Source organism: Hylobates moloch, unplaced genomic scaffold (assembly GCF_009828535.3).
Source record: "Hylobates moloch isolate HMO894 unplaced genomic scaffold, HMol_V3 SCAFFOLD_2, whole genome shotgun sequence".
Taxonomy (NCBI): Eukaryota; Metazoa; Chordata; class Mammalia; order Primates; family Hylobatidae; genus Hylobates; species Hylobates moloch.
In genome coordinates, this window is record NW_026652277.1 from 177,292,141 (window position 1) to 177,319,241 (window position 27,101).

The window sequence follows — 27,101 nt, forward strand, 5'->3', positions numbered from 1 at the left end:
ACAGCTCTGCCGCTGGCCTCAGCGCCGCCGCGGCTCCCTTCAGCCCCGCCGCTCGCTCGCCTCAGCCCCGCGGCCGCCTCAGCCGCGCCGCTCGCTCGCCTCAGCCCCGCGGCCGCCTCAGCCCCGCCGCTCCCCTCAGCCCTGCCGCCGCCTGGCTCCCCACGGCCCAGCGTTGTACTCGGCCGCGGCTCCCCCCAGTCCGCGGCGCGCCCCACCTCCCGCCCGCCCTCCGGCCCGCCCCGGCCCGGCTCGTCGCCACTTGGCGCGCTCGCAGCCGCCCCCTCCCCGCCGCCCCCCGCCCCCCGCCCGGCCCCTCCGCGCGTCACCCTCTCTCCCTCCCTCTCTCCGCGCCCCCGCCGCGCCCGCCCCGCCCCGCCCCTCTCGGGGGTCCCCGCCCCGCTCCCTCCCTGCCGGGGGTCGCCCTGCCCGTAGCAGCCGCGTGGAGACTGCGCGGCCTCCGCCTCTACGCGCTGGCGGTCGCCGCTCCTCTCCCGCCTTTGTTCTGGGGCCGCCCCTCTCGCTGGCGGCGCTCCGAGAGAGCAGCGGAGCCACCTGCCCGGGCCGCGCTTCCCCAAGCATCCGCAGCTGCCTCTGGGGGCTGTCGGCGCCCGCCCCAGAGCGTGCGGGAGGTACGGCGGGAAGAAGTCGCTAAGATTCGGCCCTCGTGGCTTGCGTTCCCGCGTGGTTGATGCCTCCGCTGAGAACGCGGTCGGCCAGGAGCCGGGGAGGAGCGTGGACGCCGGCCTGGCAGGTACCCCCGCGAGAACGTGGGAGCCGGTGTATTTCAGCTGCATTTATTACTGATCTCGGGCTGCACCAGGGCACTTGTAGGACCGCACTAAAAACAGCGGAAAGTGAGGAGACGAGCCTGGGTCCGGGGCGACCCGCCGTACAGCTGGCCTCACGGACTCCATTGCCTGCGCCTGCAGATGACTTGTTCTGGAGAGTAGAGAATGTTCTCGGATTTGAAGTACAAGCCGGTTTCCTTTCCATTCATTATTGTTGCCTAGACTCAACAAACAAACGTTGGGAAAGATAAAGGGATTATTTCTAGCGCGTCGCATTGACAAACACCGACGTTAACACGCTCAGTCCAGCCTGGCTCACTTGCCTCAGGTCAGAGAGGTCACCACTGACGACGCCGGGCCCTCAACCCACTCCTAATCCAGCTTCGTTCTCTCAGCCGCAGCCAGACCATGCCTACTTCCCTCTGTCCCACCACGTGCAGGTGTAAGCTGCCGCTGCACTCCTTGTCTGAATCCGCCAAGAGGAAACTGCATCTTTCAGCTAAATTCTTTTCACTGATCAGAGTAGAGTTTAGCGGCTTTTTTTTTTAAGGGAAAAAAAAAAAAAACTCTTCAGCTATTTGGTATTCCTCTCCCTCCGGGATTCTGTCTCTAGATTGTGAAAGCTGTCAGAAAATGGAGTCACGGAAAGCGATGATGGGAAGGTTCTCACTAATAATTGCCTGATATAAAGAATTAGCACAAAAGACTGCCAAAACCACAGCCTTGCACAAAGGCCACAAAACTACACAAAAAAATGCTTCAAGGACATTTGCGCAGCAACTGCCTGTCCAACTTTGGACTGGCCATCCCCTTTGTTACTGATCTTTGTAGCCAAGGATAATTGTTTCAAAACAACTTACGTAATCTCCTCGTTTTTCCTTTTAAACCCCTTGTCTTCCTTTACCTCCCTGAAGACACCTATAGTTTACTATGACACCATATTCTACATTGCAATGCCCACTCTCAAATAGATTTGTCATGTTTGGCAAACCTGTCTGTTATTTAGGTTGACAAGATCAAATGCAAATTTATTCCTGAGTCAACAAATAACTGATTCAGTCTTCCAATGTGCAAGGCAAGGAAGAATATTAAGGAGGCACTGTATAGATTAGATCCCTGCCTATAGGCAGCTTCAACACTAATACAGTATGGTACGAATATATAATTGTACTTTAAGGCAGCTTAGGTGGGAAAACAACTAGCAACTAAAAAAAAAATGGAGTTTACTACCAACTAAAAAAATGGAGGTTTCAAGGTTGACATAGAATTTGAAAACTGCTTTAAAGACAGGAAAGATACAGGTAGATGTGCAATGGAAGTAGAAATTGGGTTTCAAGCCGCAAACAGGCCGAGGGGTGGGAAAATAGACATACTCAGGTACATCAGTCGTTCCAGTTTGGCATAAGAATAAGGTAAATGAAGATGGATTCTAGGAGTTAAGGATGAAATATGTAGGGAGGTACTATGATGTAATGGAGAGAACAAAGATTTAGAGTTAAGACTTTGGTTTAAATCCCAGCTGTGCCTCTTATTAGCTGTGTGATCAAAGGTAAATTAGTTAATCTCTCTGACCCTCCATTTCCTCATTTGTATGATAACAGTAATGTCCAATTATTCCACAAATATTTTATGGCAAGCCAAGTATTAACTAAGAACTATGTTAAATGATGAAGATATAAAAAACCATTCATTCATTCATCAAATGAATGCCTTACTGTTTACTAAGTTACACCCTGAGTTAGGCCCTGGAAATACAGTGATAAGGGGGGAAAAAGCATGAAACTGTATGAGACCACTTAGATTATGCAGATATAGGTGAAAATAAGGCCCAAGACCAAGAAGTCCAAAGGTACTCAACTTGTGGAAGTAAGAGAAGGAAAAAGAAGGAAACTAAGTGTAAAGTACTGTAAACTGAAAGGAGAGGATGTTTAAAAAGAGGGACTGGTCACCTCTCCTAATGGAGAAGTTAGTAAGTTGGCAGAGAAGAATCCCAGGTTCACGCCATTCTCCTGCCTCAGCCTCCCGAGTAGCTGGGACTACAGGCGCCCGCCACCACGCCTGGCTAATTTTTTGTATTTTTAGTAGACAGGGTTTCACTGTGTTAGCCAGGATGGTCTTGATCTCCTTGAGCTCATGATCTGCCCCCCTCAGCCTCCCAAAGTGCTGGGATTACAGACATGAGCCACTGTGCCCGGCCAACTTAAAGGATTTTTATTTCTGATATATTTTCTTTCCTTCATGAAATATAAAGGGAAAATCAGCTGACAGCTGAGTAGGGGAGAGAGATACAGAAGGTCTGAGGAAGGTGTGTCAGAGAGCAGGAAAGCAAACTTTCCAGGATGCCAATTGTTTTGCCTTCTTGAGACTCGTGGTCATTAATTTAAACTGAAACTAGTCAGTCTGGCTTTGTCAGGTTCTCAGTCAAGTTTAGCTACTTGGATTCAGGCTTGGACAAAGTGGATAATGGGGTTCATTCAGGAAGGGGTTTTCCAGGTGAGGAAGAGGGACAAAGAAATTGGAGTGTGTTTGTAAAGGAGTGATTATAATGATGAGCCATGATATCTAAGCTGGACAAGGTAGGAAATTTGCAGGCTATAAATGGTGAAAAAAGCCAATGAACTGGAGATTTCAATAAGGTTAGAGAATGGCTGTCTTCAGGGTACTAGAGGTGGTGAGCTGGAAGGACAGGAAATGATTGCATGAGAATAACTTGCTTGAAATAAAGATTTCAGAAGTCATACTAATATTGGCGACAGCAAGGTCTAGAGGGGTAAAAGGCAACTGAATGTGAGTTGGTTAAGGAATTAGAAAGTAGCATACAGCCAGTCCTAGCTTGGCATGGTAGAACATGACTATAAAAATGACCATGGAAGTTGAAATTGTGCAAAGTGATCCTAATAATCAAAGTGAAAAATTAAAATTGTTCTGTGACACTTAAGAACTTTTGTTGAAACATCAAAAACTCTCTTACTGCTACGTAGACATATATCAGGAATTTTTTAAATTGTAAAACTAATTTATTTAGTATGCCATAATTTAAAACATGAGAAACATGGAGAATCAGTCTTTATTCTTTGTGAAACACAAAAGAAAACAAAAAAACTTACCAACAGTAGTGTGAACTGTGTTTGCCTCTTCTCATACTATTAATCTTCTGTCTTGAAAAATTGTCATTCTGCATTCTAAGTTTAGATTAGCTTCCAACATTTTATCTTTGCATTTTCAATCTTGTGAACTATTCTCAGGAATTCTTTAATACAAAGTGTATCAGCAACACTTCCTGTGGACCTCTTCACCCTTTTGTCACAGCCACTTTAATCTCTTCACATTAATCAATTCATAAAATGATGAAACCAGAATTTACTGGCTGAAAAAGGTTTTTATTTAGTCTCTTTGTAATTATCATTTTCTTTCAACAAGACAACCAACTTCAACACTTCACCTGAATGCTAGCCAGACCGACTGGGAAAAAAATTTAAATTTATTACAGTCTTCAGTCAAAAGCAGGAAAAAGTCTTTATATCAGCCATAATTTGCATTCTCTTTCTAGCGCAATTTAAACCAAAAGATCCTGAAGCAACTTTACCTTGTTTTTTCTACTTACTGAACTTTTTCTCTATGGCTTCTATGGTGCCTTTTGTGTAGGCCAAGGTCTCATCCTATCTTTGCTTTGCTTTTGTCATTTTCAAATTCCCTAATCACATCTAATTTCATTTCTGCATTATTTTTTATTTGCTGTACTTTCATCTTTCTTGGCCAATTCTCTTTTAATGATCCATTTTTGTAAAATATCATGTTAGTTTATCACTGGGAAACAAGGAAGCTATACAACTACATGCTTTGCTGCTTATAAACTGAAAAACTGAGTAACAGTTGTGCAGTGACCAATAACTGACAGACTCTGAAAGAAAGACTGTGATATCTGCTACGGACTGAATGTTTGTGCCTCACCCGCAAATTCATAAATTGAAGCCCTAATCCCCAGTGTAATGGTATTTGGCAGTGAGAACTTTGGGAGGTGATTAGATTTAGATGAGGTCACGAGAGCAGAGTCCCCATGATGGGGATTAATATCCTTTCAAAAAGAAGAAGAGATACAAGATTCATATTCCTTCGCTCTCTTTCTCTCTCCCTTGCCCCCACCACCACCAAGGAAAGACCGTGTAAGGACATAACCAGGAGGAGGGCCCTCACCAAGAACCCCACCGTGTTGGCACCCTGATCTCAGACTTTCAGCCACTAGAACCTCAATAAAAAATATTTTTTTAAGCAACCCAGTCTAAGACATTTCATTATATTAGCCCAAGCTAAGACAATGCCCATCTGTTATTTACATAGTGATCTGTGAACTGAAGAGCTAGCTGTGAATTTTCTTCTTTATGCAATTCCTCACATAAAGTTAATATGCCATCATAATTGAAATGTGAACCACGTTGTTGGGGAACTGGTATTTAACTAAACCACAGTAAATGAAATTTGCTTGAATATTCTCACAGTGAAAATTGCACAGTGCATACTAGAACCCTGCAAAGTGAGGACTGCCTTGTTGGATGGCTCATCTATGTGGATGTTGAAGTCCCAAGGAAAGATGACAGGAGTTGGGTGAGGATGAAGATTATAATCCAGTAGCTCAAGTCTTCAAGTGATGGGGAGGAATAAGCCAGGGACTACAGGCAGCAGAAATCAACAGGTAAAAGATTATATATCCAGATAGCATAAATTTTCAGGAGCCAGAATTTTTTTAAGGTCAAAGGGGTTACCTATGCTAACTCCTGGCGGTAAGTCATCAAAGACTGAGAGGAAAAAAACAGCCTTCATTTGAGAGGGCTGCAGTGGCACTCCTCTTCAGGGAAAAGTCAGATTGTTTTAAGGAAAGGAACTCAAAATGCATGTGGAAGAGAGGTTGGGAATATAGAGGAGCCTGATGAACCATATAAAGAAAGTTCTGGCCCGGCGCAGTGGCTCACGCCTGTAATCCCAGGACTTTGGGAGGCTGAGGTGGGCAGATCATGAGATCAGGAGATCGAGACCATCCTGGCTAACACGGTGAAACCCTGTCTCTACTAAAAATACAAAAAATTAGCCGGGAGTGATGGCGGGCGCCTATAGTCCCAGCTACTCGGGAGGCTGAGGCAGGAGAATGGCATGAACCTGGGAGGTGGAGCTTGCAGTGAGCCAAGATCGGGCCACTGCACTCCAACCTGGACGACAGAGCGAGACTCCGTCTCAAAGAAAAAAAAGGAAAGTTCCATAACCCACCTGAAAAGCTTAGAGAAGCACGGAGTCAGATTAGTGGATGTTCAGATTTGACTGATGGAAATGTTTATGTGATATTTTATGTGAGTGTTCTTCACAGTGGGCAAGTAGTTCAAAAGTTATGTATCTGAATACTTAGCATGATAGTCTAGTGGGGTCAGGTGATTCCACCCTTTTATAGGATCGTGGTGAAGTACAGCCTAGGTGGAGGAGCCTAGGGGAAAGAGGCTGATGATAGCAGGGCAGAGGTTTTCTTGGTACAGGTCTCAACATAGCTTATTGGGGAAGAAGAGGAGGAAAGGAGTTTTATGTTAGAGGAAAGGCAATAATAGAAGATATTATGAGAGGACAAAGGGGGTTATTTCACCCAATCTGGAGAAGCAGTGAGAGAGACGTTGGATTGACAGAAGTGTTGCTAGGATCTGAGATCTTTATAATGCACCTGGAATCCACTTAACCTCAGAAAACAGCAGAGTATTACATTATGGACAATCTAGAACCTTAAGAGTAGGCAGAAGAGTTGGTATTCACTCACAAGGCAATCAAGAGCCACTGAGGGGTTTTGAGGCAAGGAGTGATATAAAGTTATGCTTCCAAGATGAAAACTCCAACAGTTTTATGTGTAAGGTATGGAGATGAGACTTAAGGCAAAGAAAATAGGCCCATTGGGTTTTCTCCCTGCCTCATTCTTGGAAGTATTTACTAGTGTAGTTGCTGAATACCAGCCCCCCAATACAAAAGAAGTTCAGTGAGGTCAAGGGCCTTGTCTGTCTTTTTCACCACAATACAATCTGCATCTCCAACAGTGCCTAGAACATAGTAGATGCATGATTCTGTTGAACAAAAAAATAATAAATGAATCAATGAAATAAAGGGGCTATTGAAACAGATTTGAGGGAAGTGAGAACCTAGGCTAGAGATATAACAGAAATGGAAAATTGAAGCTATTTTGAGCCACTTCAAAAAATTAAAATCTATAGAATTTAACAACTAAGTATATATGGGGGTTTAGAGAAGGGAAAGAGAGAGAACAGAGCTAAAGGTAATTTGGAGGTATCAGAGCTAATAAGTGTGCATAAGTGCTTGATTATATATTATTCACTTTAATTCACATGCAAACCTTAGGAAAAAAGTATAATTCTCATTTTACAAACAAGTCTATCTATGAGGCAGTCAACTCAATTACCAGGTAGTATATTTTGCAATTAATTCATCCTGATGAGTTCATCAGGAAGGCATATTGCATGATATATTTCATAGGTTATTACTAATTTTTTCTGTGGTCAAGATTAGCATCAATAGTTCCTTTTTAAGAGATTTTTTTGGCTAGAACTATCATGTGTATTCTCTGTATAATGGAGGAGTGATTTTTTTTCACCAAGCATATTTTTCTTTTATTATGAAAGAACAGTTGTTCTGATATATAGTTGCCAGAAGGAAACTCTCAGAGAATTTTAGTTTACTAATAGAATTGGTAGAAATTGTAAGAAAATGATCAAAATATTTTTTTCTTTATTTCTTCTTTAAAAAAATGGGATTACGGCCGGGCGCGGTGGCTCACGCTTGTAATCCCAGCACTTTGGGAGGCCGAGGCGGGCGGATCACGAGGTCAGGAGATCGAGACCACGGTGAAACTCCATCTCTACTAAAAATACAAAAAATTAGCCCGGCGTGGTGGCGGGCGCCTGTAGTCCCAGCTACTCGGAGAGGCTGAGGCAGGAGAATGGCGTGAACCCAGGAGGCGGAGCTTGCAGTGAGCCGAGATCGCGCCACTGCACTCCAGCCTGGGTGACAGAGCGAGACTCCGTCTCAAAAAAAAAAAAAAAAAAAAGGGATTACATGTACAGAATGTCCAGGTTTGTTACATAGGTATACATGTACTGTGGTGGTTTTCTGCATCTGTTGACCCATCCTCTAAGTTTCCTCCCCTCCATTCTCACCCCCAACAGACCCTGGTGTGTGTTGTTCAGCTCTCTGTGTCCATGTATTCTCAATGTTCAACTTCCACTTATGAGTGAGAACATGTGGTGTTTGTTTTTTTCTCCTCTGTTAGTTTGCTGAGGATGATAGCTTCCAGCTTCATCCGTGTCCCTGCAAAGGACATGATCTCATTCCTTTTTATGGCTGCATAGTATACCATGGTGTATATGTACCACATTTTCTTTATCCAGTCTATCATTGATGGGCATTTAGGTTAGTTCCATGTCTTTGCTATTGTGATTAGTGCTGAAATAAACATACATGTGCATGTGTCTTCATAGTAGAATGATTTATATTCCTTTGGGTATATATCCAGTAATGGAATTGCTGGGTCAAATGGTATTTCTGGTTCTAGATCCTTGAGGAATTGCCATACTGTCTTCCACAATGGTTGAACTAATTTACATTCTCACCAACAGTGTAAAAGTGTTCCTATTTCTCTACAGACTTGCCAGCATCCATTGTTTTCAGACTTTTTAATAATCACCATTCTGACTGGTGTGAGATGGTATCTCGTTGTGGTTTTGATTTGCATTTCTCTGATGATCAGTGACGTTGAGCTTTTTTTCCATATGTTTGTTGGCCACGTAAATGTCTTCTTTTGAGAAGTGTCTCTTCATATCCTTTGCCCACTTTTTGATGGGGTTGTTTTTTTTTCTTGTAAATATGTTTAAGTACCTTGCAAATTATGGATATTAGACTTTTGTCAGATGGGTAGATTGCAAAAATTTTCTCCCATTCTGTAGGTTGCCTGTTCACTGTGATGATAGTTTCTTTTGCTGTACAGAAGCTCTTTAGTTTAATTACATTCCATTTGTCAATTTTGGCTTTTGTTGCAATTGCTTTTGGCATTTTTGTCATGAAGTCTTTGCCCATGCCTGTGTCCCGAATGGTATTGCCTAGATTTTCTTCTGGAGTTTTTATGATTTTGGGTTTTACATTTAAGTCTTTAATCCATCTTAAGTTACTTTTTGTATAAGGTGTAAGGAAGGGGTCCAGTTTCAGTTTTCTGCATATGGCTAGCCAGTTTTCCCAGCATCATTTACTGAATAGGAGATCCTTTTCCCATTGCTTATTTTTTGTCAGGTTTGTCAAAGCTCAGATGGTTGTAGATGTGTGGTGTTATTTCTGAGGTCTCTGTTCTGCTCCATTGGTCTATATGTCTGTTTTGGTACCAGTACCATGCTGTCTTGGTTACTGTAGCCTTGTAGTATAGTTTGAAGTCATGTTGCATGATGCCTCCAGCTTTGTTCTTTTTGCTTAGGATTGTCTTGGCTATATGGGGTCTTCTTTGATTCCATATGAAATTTAAAATAGTTTTTTCTAATTCTGTGAAAAATATCAATGGTAGTTTGACGGGAATAATATTGAATCTATAAATTACTTTGGGCAGTATGGACATTTTCACGATATTGATTCTTCTTATCCATGAGGATGGAATGTTTTTCCCTTTGTTTGTGTCCTCTCTTATTTCCTTGAGCAGTGGTTTGTAGTTCTTGAAGAGGTGCTTCACATCCCTTGTTGTCTCTATTCCTAGGTATTTTATTCTCTTTGTAGTAAGTGTGAATGGGAGTTTATTCATGATTTGGCTCTCTGCTTACCTATTGTTGGTGTAAAGGAAAGCTTGTGATTTTTGCACATTGATTTTGTATCCTGAGACTTTGCTGTAGTTGCTTATCAGTTCCAGAAGTTTTGGGGCTGAGATGATGTGGTTTTCTAAATATAAAATCATGTCATCTGCAAACAGAGACAACTTACTTCCTCTCCTCCTATTTGCATACCCTTTATTTCTTTCTCTTGCCTGATTGCCCTGGCCAGAACTTCCAATATTATGTTGAATAAAAGTGGTGAGAGAGGGCATCCTTGTCTTGTACCGATTTTCCAAGGGAATGCTTCCAGCTTTTGCCCATTCAATATGATATTGGCTGTGGGTCTGTCATAAATAGCTCTTATTATTTTGAGATATGTTCCATCAATACCTAGTTTATCGAGAGTTTTTAACATGAAGGGATGTTGAAGTTTATCAACCCTATCAATCTGCATCTATTGAGATAATCATGTGGTTTTTGTCTTTGGTTCTGTTTATGAGATGGATTACATTTATTGATTTGCATATGTTGAACCAGCATTGCATCCCAGGGATGAAGCCGACTTGATCGTGGTAGATATGTGTTTTGATGTGCTGCTGGATTCGGTTGGCCAGTATTTTATTGAGAATTTTCACATCGATGTTCATCAGGGATATTGGCCTGAAGTTTTCTTTTTTTTGTTGTGTCTCTTCCAGGTTTTGGTATCAGGGCGATGCTGGCTTCATAAAATGAGTTAGGGAGGATTCCCCCCCTTTTCAATTGTTTGGAATAGTTTCAGAAGGAATGGTACTAGCTCGTCTTTGTATTTCTGGTAGAATTCAGCTGTGAATCCTTCTTGTCCTGGGCTGCTTTTGGTTGGTAGGCTATTAATTACTTCCTCAGTTTCAGAGCTTGTTATTGGTCTATTCAGGGATTCAACTTCTTCCTGATTTGGTCTTGGTAGGATGTATGCATCCAGGAATTTATCCATTTCTTCTAGATTTTCTAGTTTATTTGTGTAGAGGTGTTTGTAGTATTCTCTAATGGTAGTTTGTATTTCTGTGGGGTCAGTGGTGATATCCCCTTTATCATTTTTTATTGTGTGTATTTGATTCTTCTCTCTTCTTATTAGTCTAGCTAGCGGTCTTTCTATTTAGTTAATCTTTTTTTCAAAAAAACAGCTCCTGGATTCATTGATTATTTTGGAGGGTTTATTGTGTCTCTGTCTCCTTCAATTCTTCTCTGATCTTAGTTATTTTTTGTCTTCTGCTAGCTTTTGGATTAGTTTGCTCTTGCCTCTGTAGCTCTTTTAATTGTGATGTTAGGGTGTTGATTTGAGATCTTTCTAGCTTTCTGATGCGGGCATTTAGTGCTATAAATTTCTCTCTTAACACTGCTTTAGCTGTGTCCCAGAGATTCTGGTATATTATCTTTGTTCTCATTGGTTTCAAATAACTTCTTGATTTTTGCCTTAATTTCATTATTTACCCAGGAGTCATTCAGGAGCAGTTTGTTCAACTTCCATGAAATTGTGTGGTTCTGAGTGAGTTTCTTAATCCTGAGTTCTAATTTGATTGCACTGTCGTCTGAAAGACTGTTATGATTTCAGTTCTTTTGCATTTGCTGAGGAGTGCTTTACTTCCAATTATATGGTTGATTTGAGAATAAGTGTCATATATTCTGTTGATTTGGAGTAGAAAGGTCTGTAGACGTCTGCTAGGTCCACTTGATCCAGAGCTGAGTTCCAAGTCCTGAATATCCTTGTTAATTTTCTGTCTCATTAATCTGTCTAATACTGACAGTGGGGTGTTGAGGTCTCTCACTATTACCGTGTGGGAGTCTTAAGTCTCTTTGTAGGTCTCTAAGAATATGTTTTATGAATTTCAGTGCTCCAGTATTGGGTGCATATATATTCAGAATAGTTAGCTCTTCATGTTGAATTGTTCCCTTTACCATTACATAGTGCCCTTCTTTTTTGATCTTTGTTGGTTTAAAGTCTGTTTTGACAGAGACTAGGATTGCAACCCCTGCTTTTTTTTGTTGTTTTTTTTTTTTTTTGCTTTCCATTTGCTTGGTAAATTTTCCTCCTTCCCTTTATTTTCAGCCTGTGTGTCTTTGCATGTAAGATGGGTCTCCTGAATACAGTACACTGACAGATGTTGACTCCTTATCCAATTTGCCTGTCTGTGTCTTTTAATTGGTGGCATTTAGCCCATTTACATTTAATGTTAGTATTGTTGTGTGAATTTGATCCTGTCATGATACTATTTGATTATTTTGCACACTAGTTGATCCAGTTTCTTCATAGTGTCATTGGTCTTTATATTTTGGTGTGTTTTTGCAGTGGCTGCTACCAGTTTTTCCTTTCCATATTTAGTGCTTCTTTCAGGAGCTGTTGCAGAGCAGGCCTGGTGGTAACAAAATCCCTCAGCATTTGCTTGTCTGGAAACGATTTTATTTCTCCTTCGCTTATGAAGCTTAGTTTGTCTGGATATGAAATTCTGGGTTGAAAATTATTTTCTTTAAGAATGTTGAATATTGACCCCCAATCTCTTCTGGCTTGTAGAGTTTCTGTGAGATGTCTGCTGTTAGTCTGATGGGTTTCCCTTTCTATGTGACCTGGCCTTTCTCTCTGGCTGCCCTTAACAGGTTTTCCTTCATTTTGACCTCAGAGAATCTGAAGATTATGTGTCTTGGGGTTGATCTTCTCATGGAGTATCTTAATGGTGTTGTCTGTATTTCCTGAATTTACATGTTGGCCTGTCTTCCTAGGTTGGGGAAGTTTTCCTAGATAATATCCTGAAGTGTGTTTTCCAGCTTGTTTCCATTCTCCCCATCTCCTTCTGCTACTCCAATCAATCGTGGGTTTGGTCTTTTTATGAAGTCCCGTATTTCTTGGAGGCTTTGTTCATTCCTTTTCATTCTTTTTTCTCTATTCTTGTCTGTATATCTTATTTCAGTAAGGTGGTCTTCAAACTCTGATATCCTTTCTTCCGCTTGGTCGATTCTGCTGTTGATACTTGTGTATGCTTCACGAAGTTCTCATGCTGTGTTTTTCAGCTCCATCAGGTTGTTTATGTTCTTCTCTAAGCTAGTTATTCTAGTTAGCAATTGCTCTAACTTTTTATGAAGGTTCTTAGCTTCTTTCTATTGGGTTAGAACATGCTTCTTTAGCTGATCACAATTTTTTTATTACACATCTTCTGAAGTCTACTTCTGTCCATTCGTCCCTCTGATCCTCCATCCAGTTCTGTGCCCTTGATGGAGAGACACTGTAATCATTTGGAGGAAAAGAGGCACTCTGGCCTTTTGGGTTTTCAGCATTTTTTCATTGATTCTTTCTTATCTTCATGAGTTTGTCTAGTTTTGGTCTTTGAGGCTGCTGACCCTTAGATGGGGTTTTTGTGGGGGTCTTTTTTGTTGTTGTTGTTGTTGTTGTTGTCATTTTCTGCTTGTTTTTCTTTAAATAGGCCCCTTTTCTGTAGGGCTGCTGCAGTTTGCTGGGGTAAATGGCCCTACTCATCTGATTTGCTCTTATACCTGGAGATGTCACTCAAGGAAGCTGGAAAGCAGCAAAGATGGGTGCCTGCTCCTTTTTCTTGGACCTCTGACCTTGGGGGGCACCAACCTGATGCCAGTAGGATCACTCCTGTATAGGGTATCTGACAACCCCTGTTGGAGGGTCTCACCCAGTTGTGTGACACGGGGAGCAGGACCCATATAATGAAGCAATTTATCCCTTGGTAGAGGGCGTGTTTCACTGGGGGGAACCCACTTGTCTGGGCTGCCTGGATTACTCAGAACTACCAGGAGGAGAGGCTAAGCCTGCTGGTCCACAGAGACTGCAGCCACCCCTCCCACTAGGGGCTCAGGCCCAGGGAGATCCAAATTCTGTCCCTGAGCCTCTGGCTGGAGTTATTGGAGATCCTGCAGGAAAGCCCCGCCCACTGAGGAAGGATGGGTCAGAGTTAGACCTGAAGAGGCACTCTGGCTGCAGTGTGTTGGGCTGTGGGGACAAGTCTTGGGACCAAGCTGTCCAGCCTGCCTGGCTCCAGCAGGGGAAAAGCGCAGCCTGGAGCTACAGAAATGGGTGCTGCCCTTCCCCTACCCAGGGGGCTTAGCATGTTAGGCAGTCGCAAGTCCCAGTGCTGGCTGCTGCCCCTCCCACAAGGAGCTCAAATGGCTTAGACATCAGGCAGCCGCAGCCAGTGCTGGCCACCCTTCCCCATGGGAGTTCGGTAAGCTTAAGCAGATTCCAGCTGAGAGGCTGTAAGAATCTGCGCGTTCCAGGGTTGTGATGCTAAGCCCCAGTGGCGTGGGTTTGCAAGTGGAATCTTCCGATCTGTGGGTTGCACAGTTCCATGGAAAAACAACAGTTTCCCTGGATGGGTAGCACGCTTACTCACCACCTCCCTTGGCTTAGGGAAAGGGGGTTCCCCTTCCCCATGTGGCTCTCAGGTGGGCTGCCGCACCACACTGCTCTTCCTTCTCTCTGTGGGTAATGCCAGCCTTCTAGTCAATTTTGATGAGAGAACCTGGATACCTTGGTTGCTGGTGAAGGATTCACATGCTTATGGTTTTTTTTCCCATAGGAGCCTCCTATATGGTGCTGCTTCTAGTCGGCCGTCTTGGCCCCACCCCTAGTTTCCCATGGCTGGGAGGCCTCAGGAAACTTACAATCATGGCGCAAGGCAAAGGGAAAGCAATGCACCTTCTTCACAAGGCAGCAGGAGGGAGCTGGAGTGATTTTCTAAGAATAATTCTAGACAAACTTTCATGCGCTCCCTCAGCCAAACTCCATTTGGATCTATTCAGGCAGGAATCATAGTTCAGCTCCTTAACTCTCATAAGTGGAAACTGATACCAACTCATTATAAAACCTAAGTGAAAAAAAAAACCTTCTCTGCCATTTTTATCTCCTTGTTTATAGATAATTCAACTAATAGGTATTTTTACTGATCAATATTGACATGGTTGTTTTCAGTTCTGGTTGTAATGATGAAAATCACTGATTATCACAGGTATTGCTTGCCTCCCACAAGTGCACACCCTGCCTCCCTGCTAGAAGAGTCCCAATTTGTACACTGGATCCACAATTTTCTCCTTTTTTTTTTTTTTTTTTTTAAGAGATGGAGTCTTGCCATGTTGCTCAGGCTGGTCTCAAATTCCTGGGCTAGAGCAATCCTCCCACCTTGGCCTTCCCATGTGCTGGGATTATAGGAGTAAGCCACTGTGGCTAACAAATAGCCACACTTTTCACATGACCTCGTGCTTCAGAAAAGGTAGGCTCCAGCCCCAACCTTAAGGAGGGAATTACAACTGGTCTAGTCATAGGAATATGATTAAATTCTGTCAAGCAAAATGAATGTACATGGAAGTCTGTGGGGAGAGTAGGAAGTTGGAGAGAACCTGGATCCTTGATCAAATCCCTGGGAAATAAAATTTTCCTCATTTCTCTAAACAATTAATATGAGTTTTCAGTTCTTGCATCTGAAAAAAAGATCCTAGAAGGCTCACAGAGCCTAACAGAGCCTAATAGATTAGCAAATTCACCACACACTTGTAAGCAGTTTCGCTGGGGCAGGAGGATATTAGGGAATTATGAAATATAATAATATCTTTCTTTCAAACTTAGTAATTCCTTTCAAAACAATGAATACAAAGTATCAAAATATCATTAGAAATTTCCAAAAATCTATCTTAACATCTACTGAATTTGATACTTTACAAGGTTGCATTTTAATTTCCAGTAGCAAATTATCATTTTCTTAAATCTTACAAAAATGATCTTTTCCCTATACTCTAAGAATTTGTGTATACATACATATATACACACACAGACACACATGCATACACCTTTTATAGTACTTTGGCATAATATTATGTTAGTTAATATAATAGTAAGTATAAATATAAAAATCTAGCTTCTACTTTGTTGTTAAAATAATACAACTGAAAGGCCTCAAATGAGAATAAGAATATAGCAAATCAGAAATATTATGAGGTTCACAAATATGTAAATTTCATTTATTTTTGAGAAGTTCGGAAGTAAACAATCCTTAGTACCTGTAATGAGCTATTCATAATAAAGGGCAAACACCAAGACCAGTGCCATGTAGGATTCTGCTTCGTGTTTAGCTGCAACCCAGCTGTCCCATGCAGTGTCCCAGATCCATCTGCTGGCAATCTGTGAGAGAAATTTTGTCAAGTCCAACTTTAGATTGAACATATTAAGAAGTAATTTTCAAATCTACACTAGTTTTTTAAAAATGAATGCATCAGTATCTCAGAAATTATTTTTAAGATGTAATTTGTCTGGTTTTCCCTTTCATAAAGAGCCTGGAGAATGACGCTGCCCCAGCCCATCCTTCTTCTTTACTGGAGGCTGGCCTTTCTCTAAAACAGAGAGAGGCTCTCTTAGCTGTGTTTCCAGGGCCAGAAGAAGAAGGCCCCTGGGAATGGGGATGTAGTGGCTCTGCATACAGTATGACTCTGCCATGTAGTACATGATAAGGAAGTCTTCCCACCCTTTAAAGATTTTCAGCCAAAAAGTTTGTCAGGGCCTTGCCTTGAAATGAAGAAACAGCATTGACTGTACAGGTAGGCTGTTATGGACAATTCTAACTCCTTTTCTCTGTGTACAAACCCATATGTGATCTGATTCCAGCCCACTTCTTTGTGGAGGATCTAAATGGCCCAAATTCTTTTTTTTTTTTCTTTTTTTGAGACATAGTTTCACTCTTGTTTCCCAGGCTACAATGTAATGGTGTGATCTCGGCTCACTGCAACCTCCACCTCCTGAGTTCAAGTGATTCTCCTGCCACAGCCTCCTGAGTAGCTGGGAATTACAGGTGCCTGCCACCACGTCCAGCTAATTTTTGTATTTTTAGTAGAGATGGGGTTTCACCATGTTGACCAAGCTGGTCTTGAACTCCTGACCTCAGCTGATCCACCCACGTCAGCCTCCCAAAGTGCTGGGATTACAGGCATGAGCTACCACATCCGGCTGAAAAAGGCCCAAATTCTTTATGGCTTCTCCTATTAGGAAGTTGACTTTATGTCCCCACCCTGTGAATAAGTCTTGGCCTTGTGACTTGCTATGAGTTGTAAAATATGACACTGTGAAACTTCCAAGCAAGGCCTTCAGAGGTCTTGTAGCTTCTGCTCTCATGCTCGTGGAACACTATGCCCACTCAACCTACTGGAGGATGCTGGCTCACATGCAGGAGACCCCAGGTGCCCAGCCACAGCTAGCCCAACAGTCAGACAAGTGACAGAAGCCATCTTGGACCTGCAGGCCCAGGTAAGTCATTAGAGGGCTACAAGTGCATCAGTGAGACCAGCAGAAAAGCCAAGTAGCTGACCCAGGCCGAGCTGACTCACAGAAAGTAAGCAAATACATGGCTGTTGTTATAAGATACTCAGTTCTGGGGTGGTTTGTTGTGCAATAAGCTGAAACATTCCCCCACTGCACATCATGCCACTATCTACTAGCTACTAGTCCAGCTACACTTGTTACATATCAAGCACACCAAGTCATTCCTGCCTCAGGATCTTTGCACTTGAAGTTTTCTCTGCTTGGAACATCCTCCCTTCTCTTTGGTATAGCTGGTTCCTTCTTATCTGAACATCAGAGGGTTCTTCCATCTCTGAACAATCCCAAGTAGACACTCTGCTACTCTGTCATATCCCTACCTTAATGTTCTCTTTGTAGCACTTATCATCTAGAACGTCCCTATTTCTTAAGTCTGTATGTCATATGTGGTGCAGCTTCTCTTCTCAATGGGAGCCAGGACAGTTCTTTCTTGTTGACTGGCGGTTCTCTCGCCAGTACCCCTCTGCCAGTCTAGGTCCCCCTCCCCATGCTTCGTCATGCAGTCCACTCCTCTATGGAACCTCTACAGATTCTTCCAAACACAACTTTTTCTCTCTTTTCTCTCCAATTCCCACATATTCCTTATCAACTCCTTACATAATTACACAGCCTAGTGATATTATCTCTTTATTAATAAATAATGTTAATAATTACCTTGCTGTTTATTGAGGGCTCTGTGCTGGTGATTATGTTAAGGATTTTAATACAGATAATTTCATTTAATCTTCACAACAGCTCTAGGAAGCCAGTTTTATCATCACCATTTTATAGATGAAGAAACTGTGCCGAGGCCACAGCCAGCAAGTGTGGCAGAGGCGATCTGACTCCAAAACCCAGGCTGTTTACATTATCCCTATCATTTTATTTCCCTAAATTCTAAATTGTGCTGCTTTATCTCCTTAAGCAGAGTAAAATCTCCTTTAGAATCATGGTCCATGTTTTATCATTCCTTGTATTTTCCTTAGTACCTAACACCCATTAGTGCCCAAAATAAATTTACTGGTTAATTAACTTAAATGACATTAAACTGTCAAAATTGATATGATCAAGGAACAGAATAGCAGTGCAATTTAATAAATTAGTAGTACCAAATTGCTACTTCTAGGTTTGTACTTTTCTTTTCTTTATTTCTTTAATTTTTTATTTTTTATTTTATTTGAGCCTGTTGCCCAGGCTGGAGTGCAATGGAGCGATCTCGGGCCACTACAACCTCTGCCTCCCAGTTTCAAGCGAGTCTCCTGCTGTAGCCTCCCGAGTAGCTGGGAATACAGGCACCCACCACCATTCCCAGCTAATTTTTGTATTTTTAGTAGAGACGGGGTTTCACCATGTTAGCCAGGCTGGTCTCAACCTCCTAACCTCAGGTGATCCACCCACCTCAGCCTCCCAAACTGCTGGGATTACAGGCATGAGCCTGGTTTGTACTTTTCAAATAATTTACAGTGAAATAAATATACTTAACATGATACGTTCTTTCAAAAGGTACCTCAGAATCTATGGCATGCCCTTGAGTCATCACAATAAAAATCAAATCGCTAGGGAGGAGATGCCTTATAGTTCTAATTGCTAGATCCTGTATCAATGGGGTACTTACATTTATTGCTTGGCCAGTCTTTTGAATAAATAATACTTTTATAATGAGCTTATAACGGTGGTACCCAAATTCTTTGACTGCTAACAGTATGCGGTCTGCCAATTCAAGTGACAAGTGAGAGAATACTTTATCATCATATTTGACATCTTTAAGACTTTCCTTTAAGAAAATTTAAGAAAAATACTTTTATTTTCAAACCAAATATTTTCTATATAAAAATTCAAGTAGAAAACATGTCTAAATAATATATATATATAACTGTCTTAAATATATTCCTAACTAAATAATATTAAATAAATTTTATGCTTACCTATTTCAGTAACAATTTTGAGGAATATTTATTGGGGTTTTCAAATTATATTCAATTACTTTTCATTATTGACACAAGCTGTAAGTTGTAATTTACTAGACTACTCTGCCAAACAGTTAATAGAGAGACACAAAGAGATTTTCTAAAGAAGACTTCTAGAAGGTAAAGGAAATTCTTAGGTAAAGGAAAGAAACCTTTTAAAATTTATACATTTATTAAAATTCAGATTTTGGTTTTCTTATACTGAAGACTACTTGGACTCAGAACCTGTACCAAGTCACTGCCCTGCTCAGTGGGCTCACATTAAAACTACTTCTTTCCAGCCCTCCCCTGTAGCCTCTCACTCCACTGATTTTTCTTTGGCCTCCAGGAAAGTGAAATCAAAGATTTCTAACCATGTTTATTAATAAATTAACGTATGGCTTGAAGGAAATGGACATGGACTGTGGGCTATATAGCATTACTCTTTCTTACAAACCAGGAGCCGAACTGGACACCTAGCAGACTACAAATCTCTGATTAACCGACTTGTTGTGCCTGCACCAATGACACAATGCCTTCTGGTTCTAGTGATAATTGCATGAGCCAATTCCTGGAATAAATTTCTTCATATATATAATTTCTGTTTCTCTGTAGAACCCTCATACGTTACTGCTATCATATATATTTATCAACCTACTGTTAGTATCTGCTGGACTTTAGTTTCTACTGAATGAGCTTGGAATTTCTTCAATGGCTGCATTCTATATGAATTAGCAAACTTTAATTTTGCCAGGGCACTCTTCCATTCTTTACCTATATCAGCAATTGAGTCATCAAAAGGAGGCTCCACATACTGAACATCATGAATTGACTCTCTCAGTCTTTCTCTTAAAATCTGTGTATACTGCAGGAGAAAGAGAGAGGGGAAGAGAGAAAGGGAGAAAGATTACTTTTTAAACTGTAAATGAGTTTTCAGATTAAAGAACCTTGTACAGTGGGACAGGGCTCACACAAAGCTTGGAAATTTGTTAAACAAATTTCTACAATAATGTGGTTGCTAAATCCCAGATTCACTCCTGGCTATCAATTTGGCAAAAAAAATAGGAATACTATTTATCCTTTTATCTATACTCACAAACATATACATACAAATTGCATGCATATATTTAGAATATCCATGGACGATCCAAAGGAACTAGAAACAAGAGTGGCCTCCAGGGAGGGCAACTGAGTGGCTATGGGATGGAGATATAGGGAAAACCTTTCTTCCTCCCTACCCTGAGATTATGACAATATTATCCTTCATTGTCTTAAAATTTTATTTTACTTCATTTACTTATTTTTAAATAATACAATTATTTAGGTAGCACATTCATAAGTCTTAAGGTGAAAGACACCAAAAAAGCATTGATTTGATATATATATCAGTTCACGCTTTTGAGAAGAAACATCCATTCTGTGACATCCAATATGCATTAATGAAATATTTGCTTAGTGCCCAATATGTCCCAGATAAATGCTCTAGCCTTTTAAGTTAAAGCAGTGAACTTCATTTTATTAATAGCCAGGAATTTCTTTTTCTTGCCTAATTGCTTGGCTAGAACTTCCAGTTGTATGTTGAAAAGAAGTGGCAAAAGTGGATATCCTTGCTTTGTTACTAATATTACAGGAAAAGCTTTCAGTCTTTCCCCATTGAGTATGATGTTTGCTGTGCAGTTTTGTTTTTGTTGTTGTTGTTGTTTTTGTTTGTTTGTTTGTTTTGAGACAGAGTCTTGCTCAGTGGCCCAGGCAGGAGTGCAGTGGCACGACCTTGGCTCACTGCAACCTCTGCCTCCCAGGTTGAAGTGATTCTTCTGCCTCAGCCTCCTGAGTAGCTGGGACTGCAGGTGCATGCCACCACGCCCAACTTTTTTGTTGTTGTTGTATTTTTAGTAGAGTTGGGGTTTCACCGTGTTAGCCAGGATGGTCTTGATCTCCTGACCTCATGATCCACCCGCCTTGGCCTCCCAAGACATGAGCCACTGTGCCCGGCATTTGCTGTGCAGTTTTCATATAGAGCCTTCATTAGGTTGAAGTAGTTTCCTCCTATTTCTAGTTTTTGGGGTGTTTTTATAATAAAAGAGTGTTGAATTTGCCATATGCTTTTTCTTCATCAATTGAGATTTATCATGTGGTTTATTTCATTTAGTTAATGTGGTGCATTACCTTGATCGATTTTCATATGTTGGACCATCCTTGCATTCCAGGAACAAATTTCACTTGGTCTCGGTGTTAAATCCTTTAAATAAAATGCTGAATTCAGTTTGCTAGTATTTTGTTGAGAATTTTTGCGTCAGTGTTAATACATGATACAGGTCTGTAGTTAGCTTTTCTTGTAGTGTCTTTGTCTGCCTTTGGTATTAGGGTAATGCTGACTTCATAGAATGATTTAGACAGTATTCTGCTTTTATCTTCTGAAAGAGATTGTAATAACTGATATAACTTTTTCCTTAAATGCTTGGTAGAATTCACCAAGGAAATCACCTGAACCTGGTGATTTCTGCTTTGGAAGGTTGTTATTGATTCAAGTTTTAAAAACAGATATATGCTTATTCAGATTATCTATTTCTTTTTGTATGACTTTTGGGAAAATGCATCTTTCAAGGAATTGGTCCATTTCATCTAGGTTATCAAATTTCTGGGCACAGAATTGTTCATAATATTCTTTTATTATATTTATGGTGTTCATGTAATTTCTAGCAATATCCTGACTTGCATTTCTGCTATTAGTAATTTGTGTCCTCTCTTTCTTAGCCTGGATAGAGGCTTGTATATTTTATTGATCTTTTCAAAGAAAAAGCTTTTGGTTTTGTTGGTACCTGATTTCAATTTCATCAATTTCTGCTGTAATTTTTATTATTTCTTTTCTTCTTGGATTTAATTTGTTCTTCTTTTTCTAGTTTCTTTGAGGCTTATTTTAGCTCTTTCTTTTCTAACACATGCATACATTCAATACTATACATTTCCTTCCAAGCCCTGTTTTTGCTGCATTCTACAAATTTTGATGTTTTCATTTTTATTTAGCTCAAAATATTTTTTAAATTTCTTTTGAGATTTCTTCTTTTGGAACTGATGTCTAGCATTTCTTTATAGTTCCTTCTTAGGATTTCCATTTCTATGCTTACATTGCTCATCTGTTCTTGCATGCTATTTTATCAACTATAGCCCTTTAACATATTAATCATAGTTACTTAAATTCTGATAATTCCAACATCCCTGCCATGTTTGGTTCTGCTGCTCACTGTGTGTGTTTGTGGTTGTTTTTAGTATGCCTAATTTTTTTCTTGATAGCCAGCCATGATTCACTGGGTAAAGAAACTGCTGTTAACAAGGCCTCTGGCAATGTGCTGGTAATGTATTAACGGAGAGGAAGCATTCTGTAGTTGTATGACTAGGTATTTTAGTGAACCTGTGCTTCTGGACTGTGAACTTCACAAATGTTTCTGAGTTTTCTGTTTTTTTCCCCTACTTGCTTAAGTCACACAGGATGGCTAAGGAGGGCTGGAGTGAGGTCACAGGGCACACTGCTGCTTGTCAATCTACTTTTGGGGGCAGCAGTTTGTCCTGTGACCTCACTTTTCTTATGGATCTAAGAAGAGTTAATTTTTTCAGTTTGTTCAGCTTTTTACTTGTTAGGACATAGTAGGGACTTTAAGGAAGCTGGAAGTCTTACCTCTGTTTTTTGAACGATATTTTGCTGAGTATAGAATTCTAGGTTGGTAGTTATTTTCTTTCAGTCCTTAAAGATGATGCTTCAATGTCTTCTGTCTTGCATTGTTTCTGAGAAGTATGCTGTCATTTTGTCTGTTTCTGTGTATGTAACGTTCCTTTGTTCTAGTTGCCTTTAAATTTTTAAATCACTGGTTTCAAGCAATTTTATGATTGTATGTCTTGGCATAATTTTTCTTCATGTGTCTTGTGCTTGGAGTTCACTGAGCCTCTTAGATTTGTGGGTTTATAGTTTTCAACAAATTTGGAAATTTCTCATTCCTTATTTCTTCAAATACTTTTTGTCTGTCCTCTCTCACCTCATTTGGGGACTCAAATTACAATAACTTAGGCAAATTTTAAGTTCTGTCAAAGCTCATTGACATCTTGTAATATTTTTCCAGCATCCTCCCCCAATTTCCACGTCTCTAAATGTCCTTTCTTCTGCACTGTTGAATCTGCTGTTAATACCATTTAGTGTATTTTCATCCCTGACATAGTATTTTTCATCTACAGAAGTTCGATTTGAATTTAACATGCTCAGTCTTTCTCTACACTCTTAAATATATGGAATGTAATTATAATAACTTCATATGATTTAATTTGACAAAAACTAATAACTCTCCTAACTACTTTAATGTCTATTTATACTAATTCTATTTTTATGTAATTTCTGGGCTGTTTTTACTGTTTCTTCAATTTTGAACTTTATTTTCGTGCTTCTCTGTAGGTCTATTAATATTTAAAGACCCGACAGTGTGAATTTTACCTTCTTATAGGCTGGATATTTTTGTATTCCTAAGACTTTTGAGCTTTCTTCTAGAACAAAGACATTTGGAAACAGTTTAATCCTCTTGAGCCTTGCTTCTCAACCTTGGTAAGCCAGATCAGAGAACTCGTTCTCTATTTTTTCCCACTACTGAGTCAATATACCTCTTAGCACACTAACCAAAGCCCTGTATTTTTCATGGTTTTCCACTTTTTCTGGTGGGAACATGTCCAAGGATTTTTTTTCTGTTTCTTTTGGGTGATTCTTTCTCCACCTCCACTCTCCACCATTGGTGAGAAGCTTCCTCACCAGATGCACTGCTGCACTAAGCTGAATACTCTGGGAAACCCTCTGTAGGTCTTTGGGGTGGTTTGTGCAGCCCTGTCCTAATACTCTGTTCTCCAGTCTCATGCTATCTTGGCTTCCCAGGCTCCCAACTCCTTTTGAAATAAAGGAGGACTTTCCTTGTCTTGTAGCCTGGAAATTCTCACCAGGCAATTAAGGTGGGAGCAATATTGGGGTTCACCTTACCTATTTCTCATCTCTCGGAAATCACTCTCTTGTCCTGCCTGACACCTAAATCAATGGAAACAATTCCTCCATACATTTTTCTGTGTTACTTCAGTTTCTGGTAAGAATTACTCCATATTGGCTGCGAGTAAAAATCCCTCACCATAAATAAATCTCCTCTTGTGATCATCTGTCAGGTTTCTGTGTCTCTTAATTGCAGAAGCAGCATTATTAGCTCCCTAAACCTCTTAAAACCAAAATCATTTTGTTCTTGTTTATTAAGAGAATGCTTCTCTAAGACAGTGATTGGGACCTTCCTTTCCTCCACAATATACTCAAGGGATGCAACTACATAGTATCATTAACAGTGGCTTTCAACTGCAATGACTCTTAAGGAAATGGGGCATTCGTGTGTGGCCTGAAAATAACCATTAATGCTTCCAATATGCTGAAAATTTACATCTGTACCATTTCTCCTTCGTGTGTAATATTGGCTGACTTGCTATACTTATTAAAAGTATTTTATTCCTTTTATTAATAATCTTTATAATCTTTTTTAAATTGGGAATAGGCTTTAAATATGATAAACTTTTTGGCATCTAATAATACCTGAGTTTCTACTGATGTAGCATTTCCTTATATTGAGCCCACATATAGCCCTAAAATAAAATGAGCTTGGGCATGAGATACTACTTTTATTTCTAAATGCCACATGCTAGTGTTTTAAGATCTTTTTTTTCTTTTCTGAGACAAAAGTCTCACTCTGTCGCCCAGGCTGGAGTGCAGTGGCATGATCTCGGCTCACTGCAACTTCCTCCTCCCAGGTTCAGGCAATTCTCGTGCCTCAGCCTCCCTGAGTAGCTGGGATTACAGGCGCCCACCACCACGCCCGGCTAATTTTTGTATTTTTAGTACAGACGGGGTTTTGGCATGTTGGCCAGGCTGGTTTTGAACTCCTGACCTCAGGTGATCCATCAGCCTTGGCCTCCCAAAGTGGGGATTACAGGCATGGGCCACTGCACTCGGCTGTATTTAAGATTTTCGATGCATGTGCACAAGTTAGAACAATCAAATTTTCCATTTTTAGTAATTTACTTCGCATTTTGTTACCTTTGATCACAACAAGAGGAACTCATTCTTGTTAAGCCAAAGTATAATTTATTGGAAAGATACAGTTTACATAACAGCAGAGAAGGCTGATGAACCAGATTCAGAAAGACACAGGGAGCACTTCAGCTTCTCATCTTCAATGTGAATAAAACTCAATCATTTTCTTTGCATTATTTCAAAGAATTCATCTAATTAGCTTAGTTTGGGTCTCATCCTCATTAAAAAGTTAAGGAAAGTAGCTGACAGTCTCACCAAAGCTCTATACAATTGCAGATGAGTTAATTCTCTAGTGGTTGCTACCACTAGAAAAAAAGAAATGGAGGCAAGACAGATAAAATCAAGAGATGGTCATATTGATTAAACGGTATGTCTTAAATTTTCCTATGCCCCCAAATAGGGAAATTAACAGCTACCTTAAATTAGAAATGACTAAGTGAACAGTTTCCTCAGGTACATTTGTAGAGTCCTTTCTCAATTTCTTCCCAATTATTGTTCTATTCAAATTTCTCACCTCTAAAAGAATCAACTTTAAAGATAGCTATAATTGATCACATCCATATCAAATAAGCAATAATTACTTCGGTCCATGTCCCCTCACTCCCAGATTTTAACCTATATACCAGGTGCACCTATGTATCTCATTTTGAGTTCAGGCTCATTGAATTTTAAAGACCACTTCAGACCTCAAATAGGCAGTAAGTTTATAAAAGTCACCCTTGTCTGCCTCAATATATAGAAATTTTTCTTTACTGTTGGTGATCTATCTGTTACTCAGATTCATTGCCAAGTAATACAGCATAGTGTTTGGGAGTGTGAAGTTTTAAGTCCAACTGATTTGGGTTTCTAGCCCTGCTCTGCTCTTTTTCTTAGCTGTGTAAACTTGGCCTGTTTACTTTTCCTCCTTTAGTTCGTTCTTTCCTCTGTAAAATGTAGACACCAGGGAAACAAGAACCTGAAATTTAGCAATTATTTTGAGAATTCTCTTTTTGAGAATAATCTTAAAATGTTTTAGGGTCTTCAAAAAATGGTTTTGCCTGTCATCTCTGTCTTCATCCTATTATAGGTCCACGAAGTAAGTATGAAGAGAAACCAGTACAGGCCAAGTGGACCGAGTACTAGCATACAGGTTCCGGTCCCAGCTCTATCATTACAGCTTTGTATCCTTGGGCAAACTAATTTTCTGTTAAAGTATCAATAAAATATGGAGTCTTTAATACATTAACGGTTTTCAAAGCCTAATCATATAGAAATACCTGTGTTATACCACCAATAAAACTGAATAATGACCCTTTCCATCATTATCAGTAAGTTTTGGACAGAATATTTTCAACTTAAGTTTTTTTCTCCTGTACATTCTTCAAATATCCAGACTGTTGATGTCTTAAAAACCCAAAATATGGCACTATTCTGCCTGGTTTATCAAATTATTTTTTTAATACAACACACACTCATTTTTCGCTAGCAAAACTGCTTATAATGGCACTAAATACACTAACATACTGTGTTTTAGTACAAAGCAGTAATACTCAGATTACTCTCAGGAAATCCGCAAGCTGAGTAAATCTGAAAAGAAGATCTTGTAACCACCCTTCCAATCGACTTATGTAGGGTTCTATGGCCCTAATTAAAAAACAAGAAAACTTTAGCTCTCAAGTCCAAAGGGGACTGCCCAACTCAGTCTCAGGCTTCTATTTCGCATCTGAGGAAAAAAGAAAAACAAAAGGGAAATGCTGCCTCCTTGGTTCTGGAGGTGGTGACGAGAGCGGGGCCCACTGGGGAGCAATTTCAATTAAAAGGTCGGACATAGCCGTCTCGGCCCCTAGCAGTCTCCGCACTCACTGCCTCCTTCTCGAACATGCTAGGCCTCCTCTCTTTCCTAGCCGTCACCGGAGCCTGCTGAGGGGTCTGGTTCGGGGTCTGGATGGGGCTCGACTTCACGCCTCGGCCTCGCTTCTCCATCTCGCTCTGTTCTCCAAGACGCCCACCGCCTCCCCTTCTCCGCCGGCGGTCAAACGCCCCAGCCGCTCCCGCGAGGGCGGAAGTCTTCCACCTGCGCCTCGTACGGTGGGAAGGGCCTGCCAGGGCTCCAAGGCGCCTGGAGGAGGGGCGCGC

At 40.7% G+C, this 27,101-nt stretch overlaps 1 protein-coding gene across 3 annotated transcripts; it reads right to left on the reverse strand.

Annotated features, from left to right (window-relative positions):
* Positions 1-725: 725 nt before the first annotated feature.
* On the reverse strand, positions 726-27,077 carry DYNLT2 (dynein light chain Tctex-type 2). 3 transcript variants are annotated; one of them, XM_058435699.1, is made up of 5 exons: positions 26,829-27,077; positions 19,551-19,757; positions 18,562-18,720; positions 15,659-15,779; positions 726-1,006 (listed from the first exon to the last, which is right to left on the reverse strand). In XM_058435699.1, the coding sequence occupies exons 1-4, from the start codon at positions 26,946-26,948 to the stop codon at positions 15,669-15,671; spliced, it is 597 nt and encodes a 198-aa protein (XP_058291682.1). In that variant the 5' UTR covers positions 26,949-27,077; the 3' UTR covers positions 726-1,006; positions 15,659-15,668. The 3 variants fall into 3 exon arrangements, with proteins under 3 accessions (XP_058291682.1, XP_058291683.1, XP_032018455.1); XM_058435700.1 differs by lacking the exon at positions 726-1,006 and having other exon boundaries at positions 15,590-15,779; positions 18,562-18,656; positions 19,667-19,757; XM_032162564.2 differs by lacking the exon at positions 726-1,006 and having other exon boundaries at positions 15,590-15,779.
* Positions 27,078-27,101: the final 24 nt, after the last annotated feature.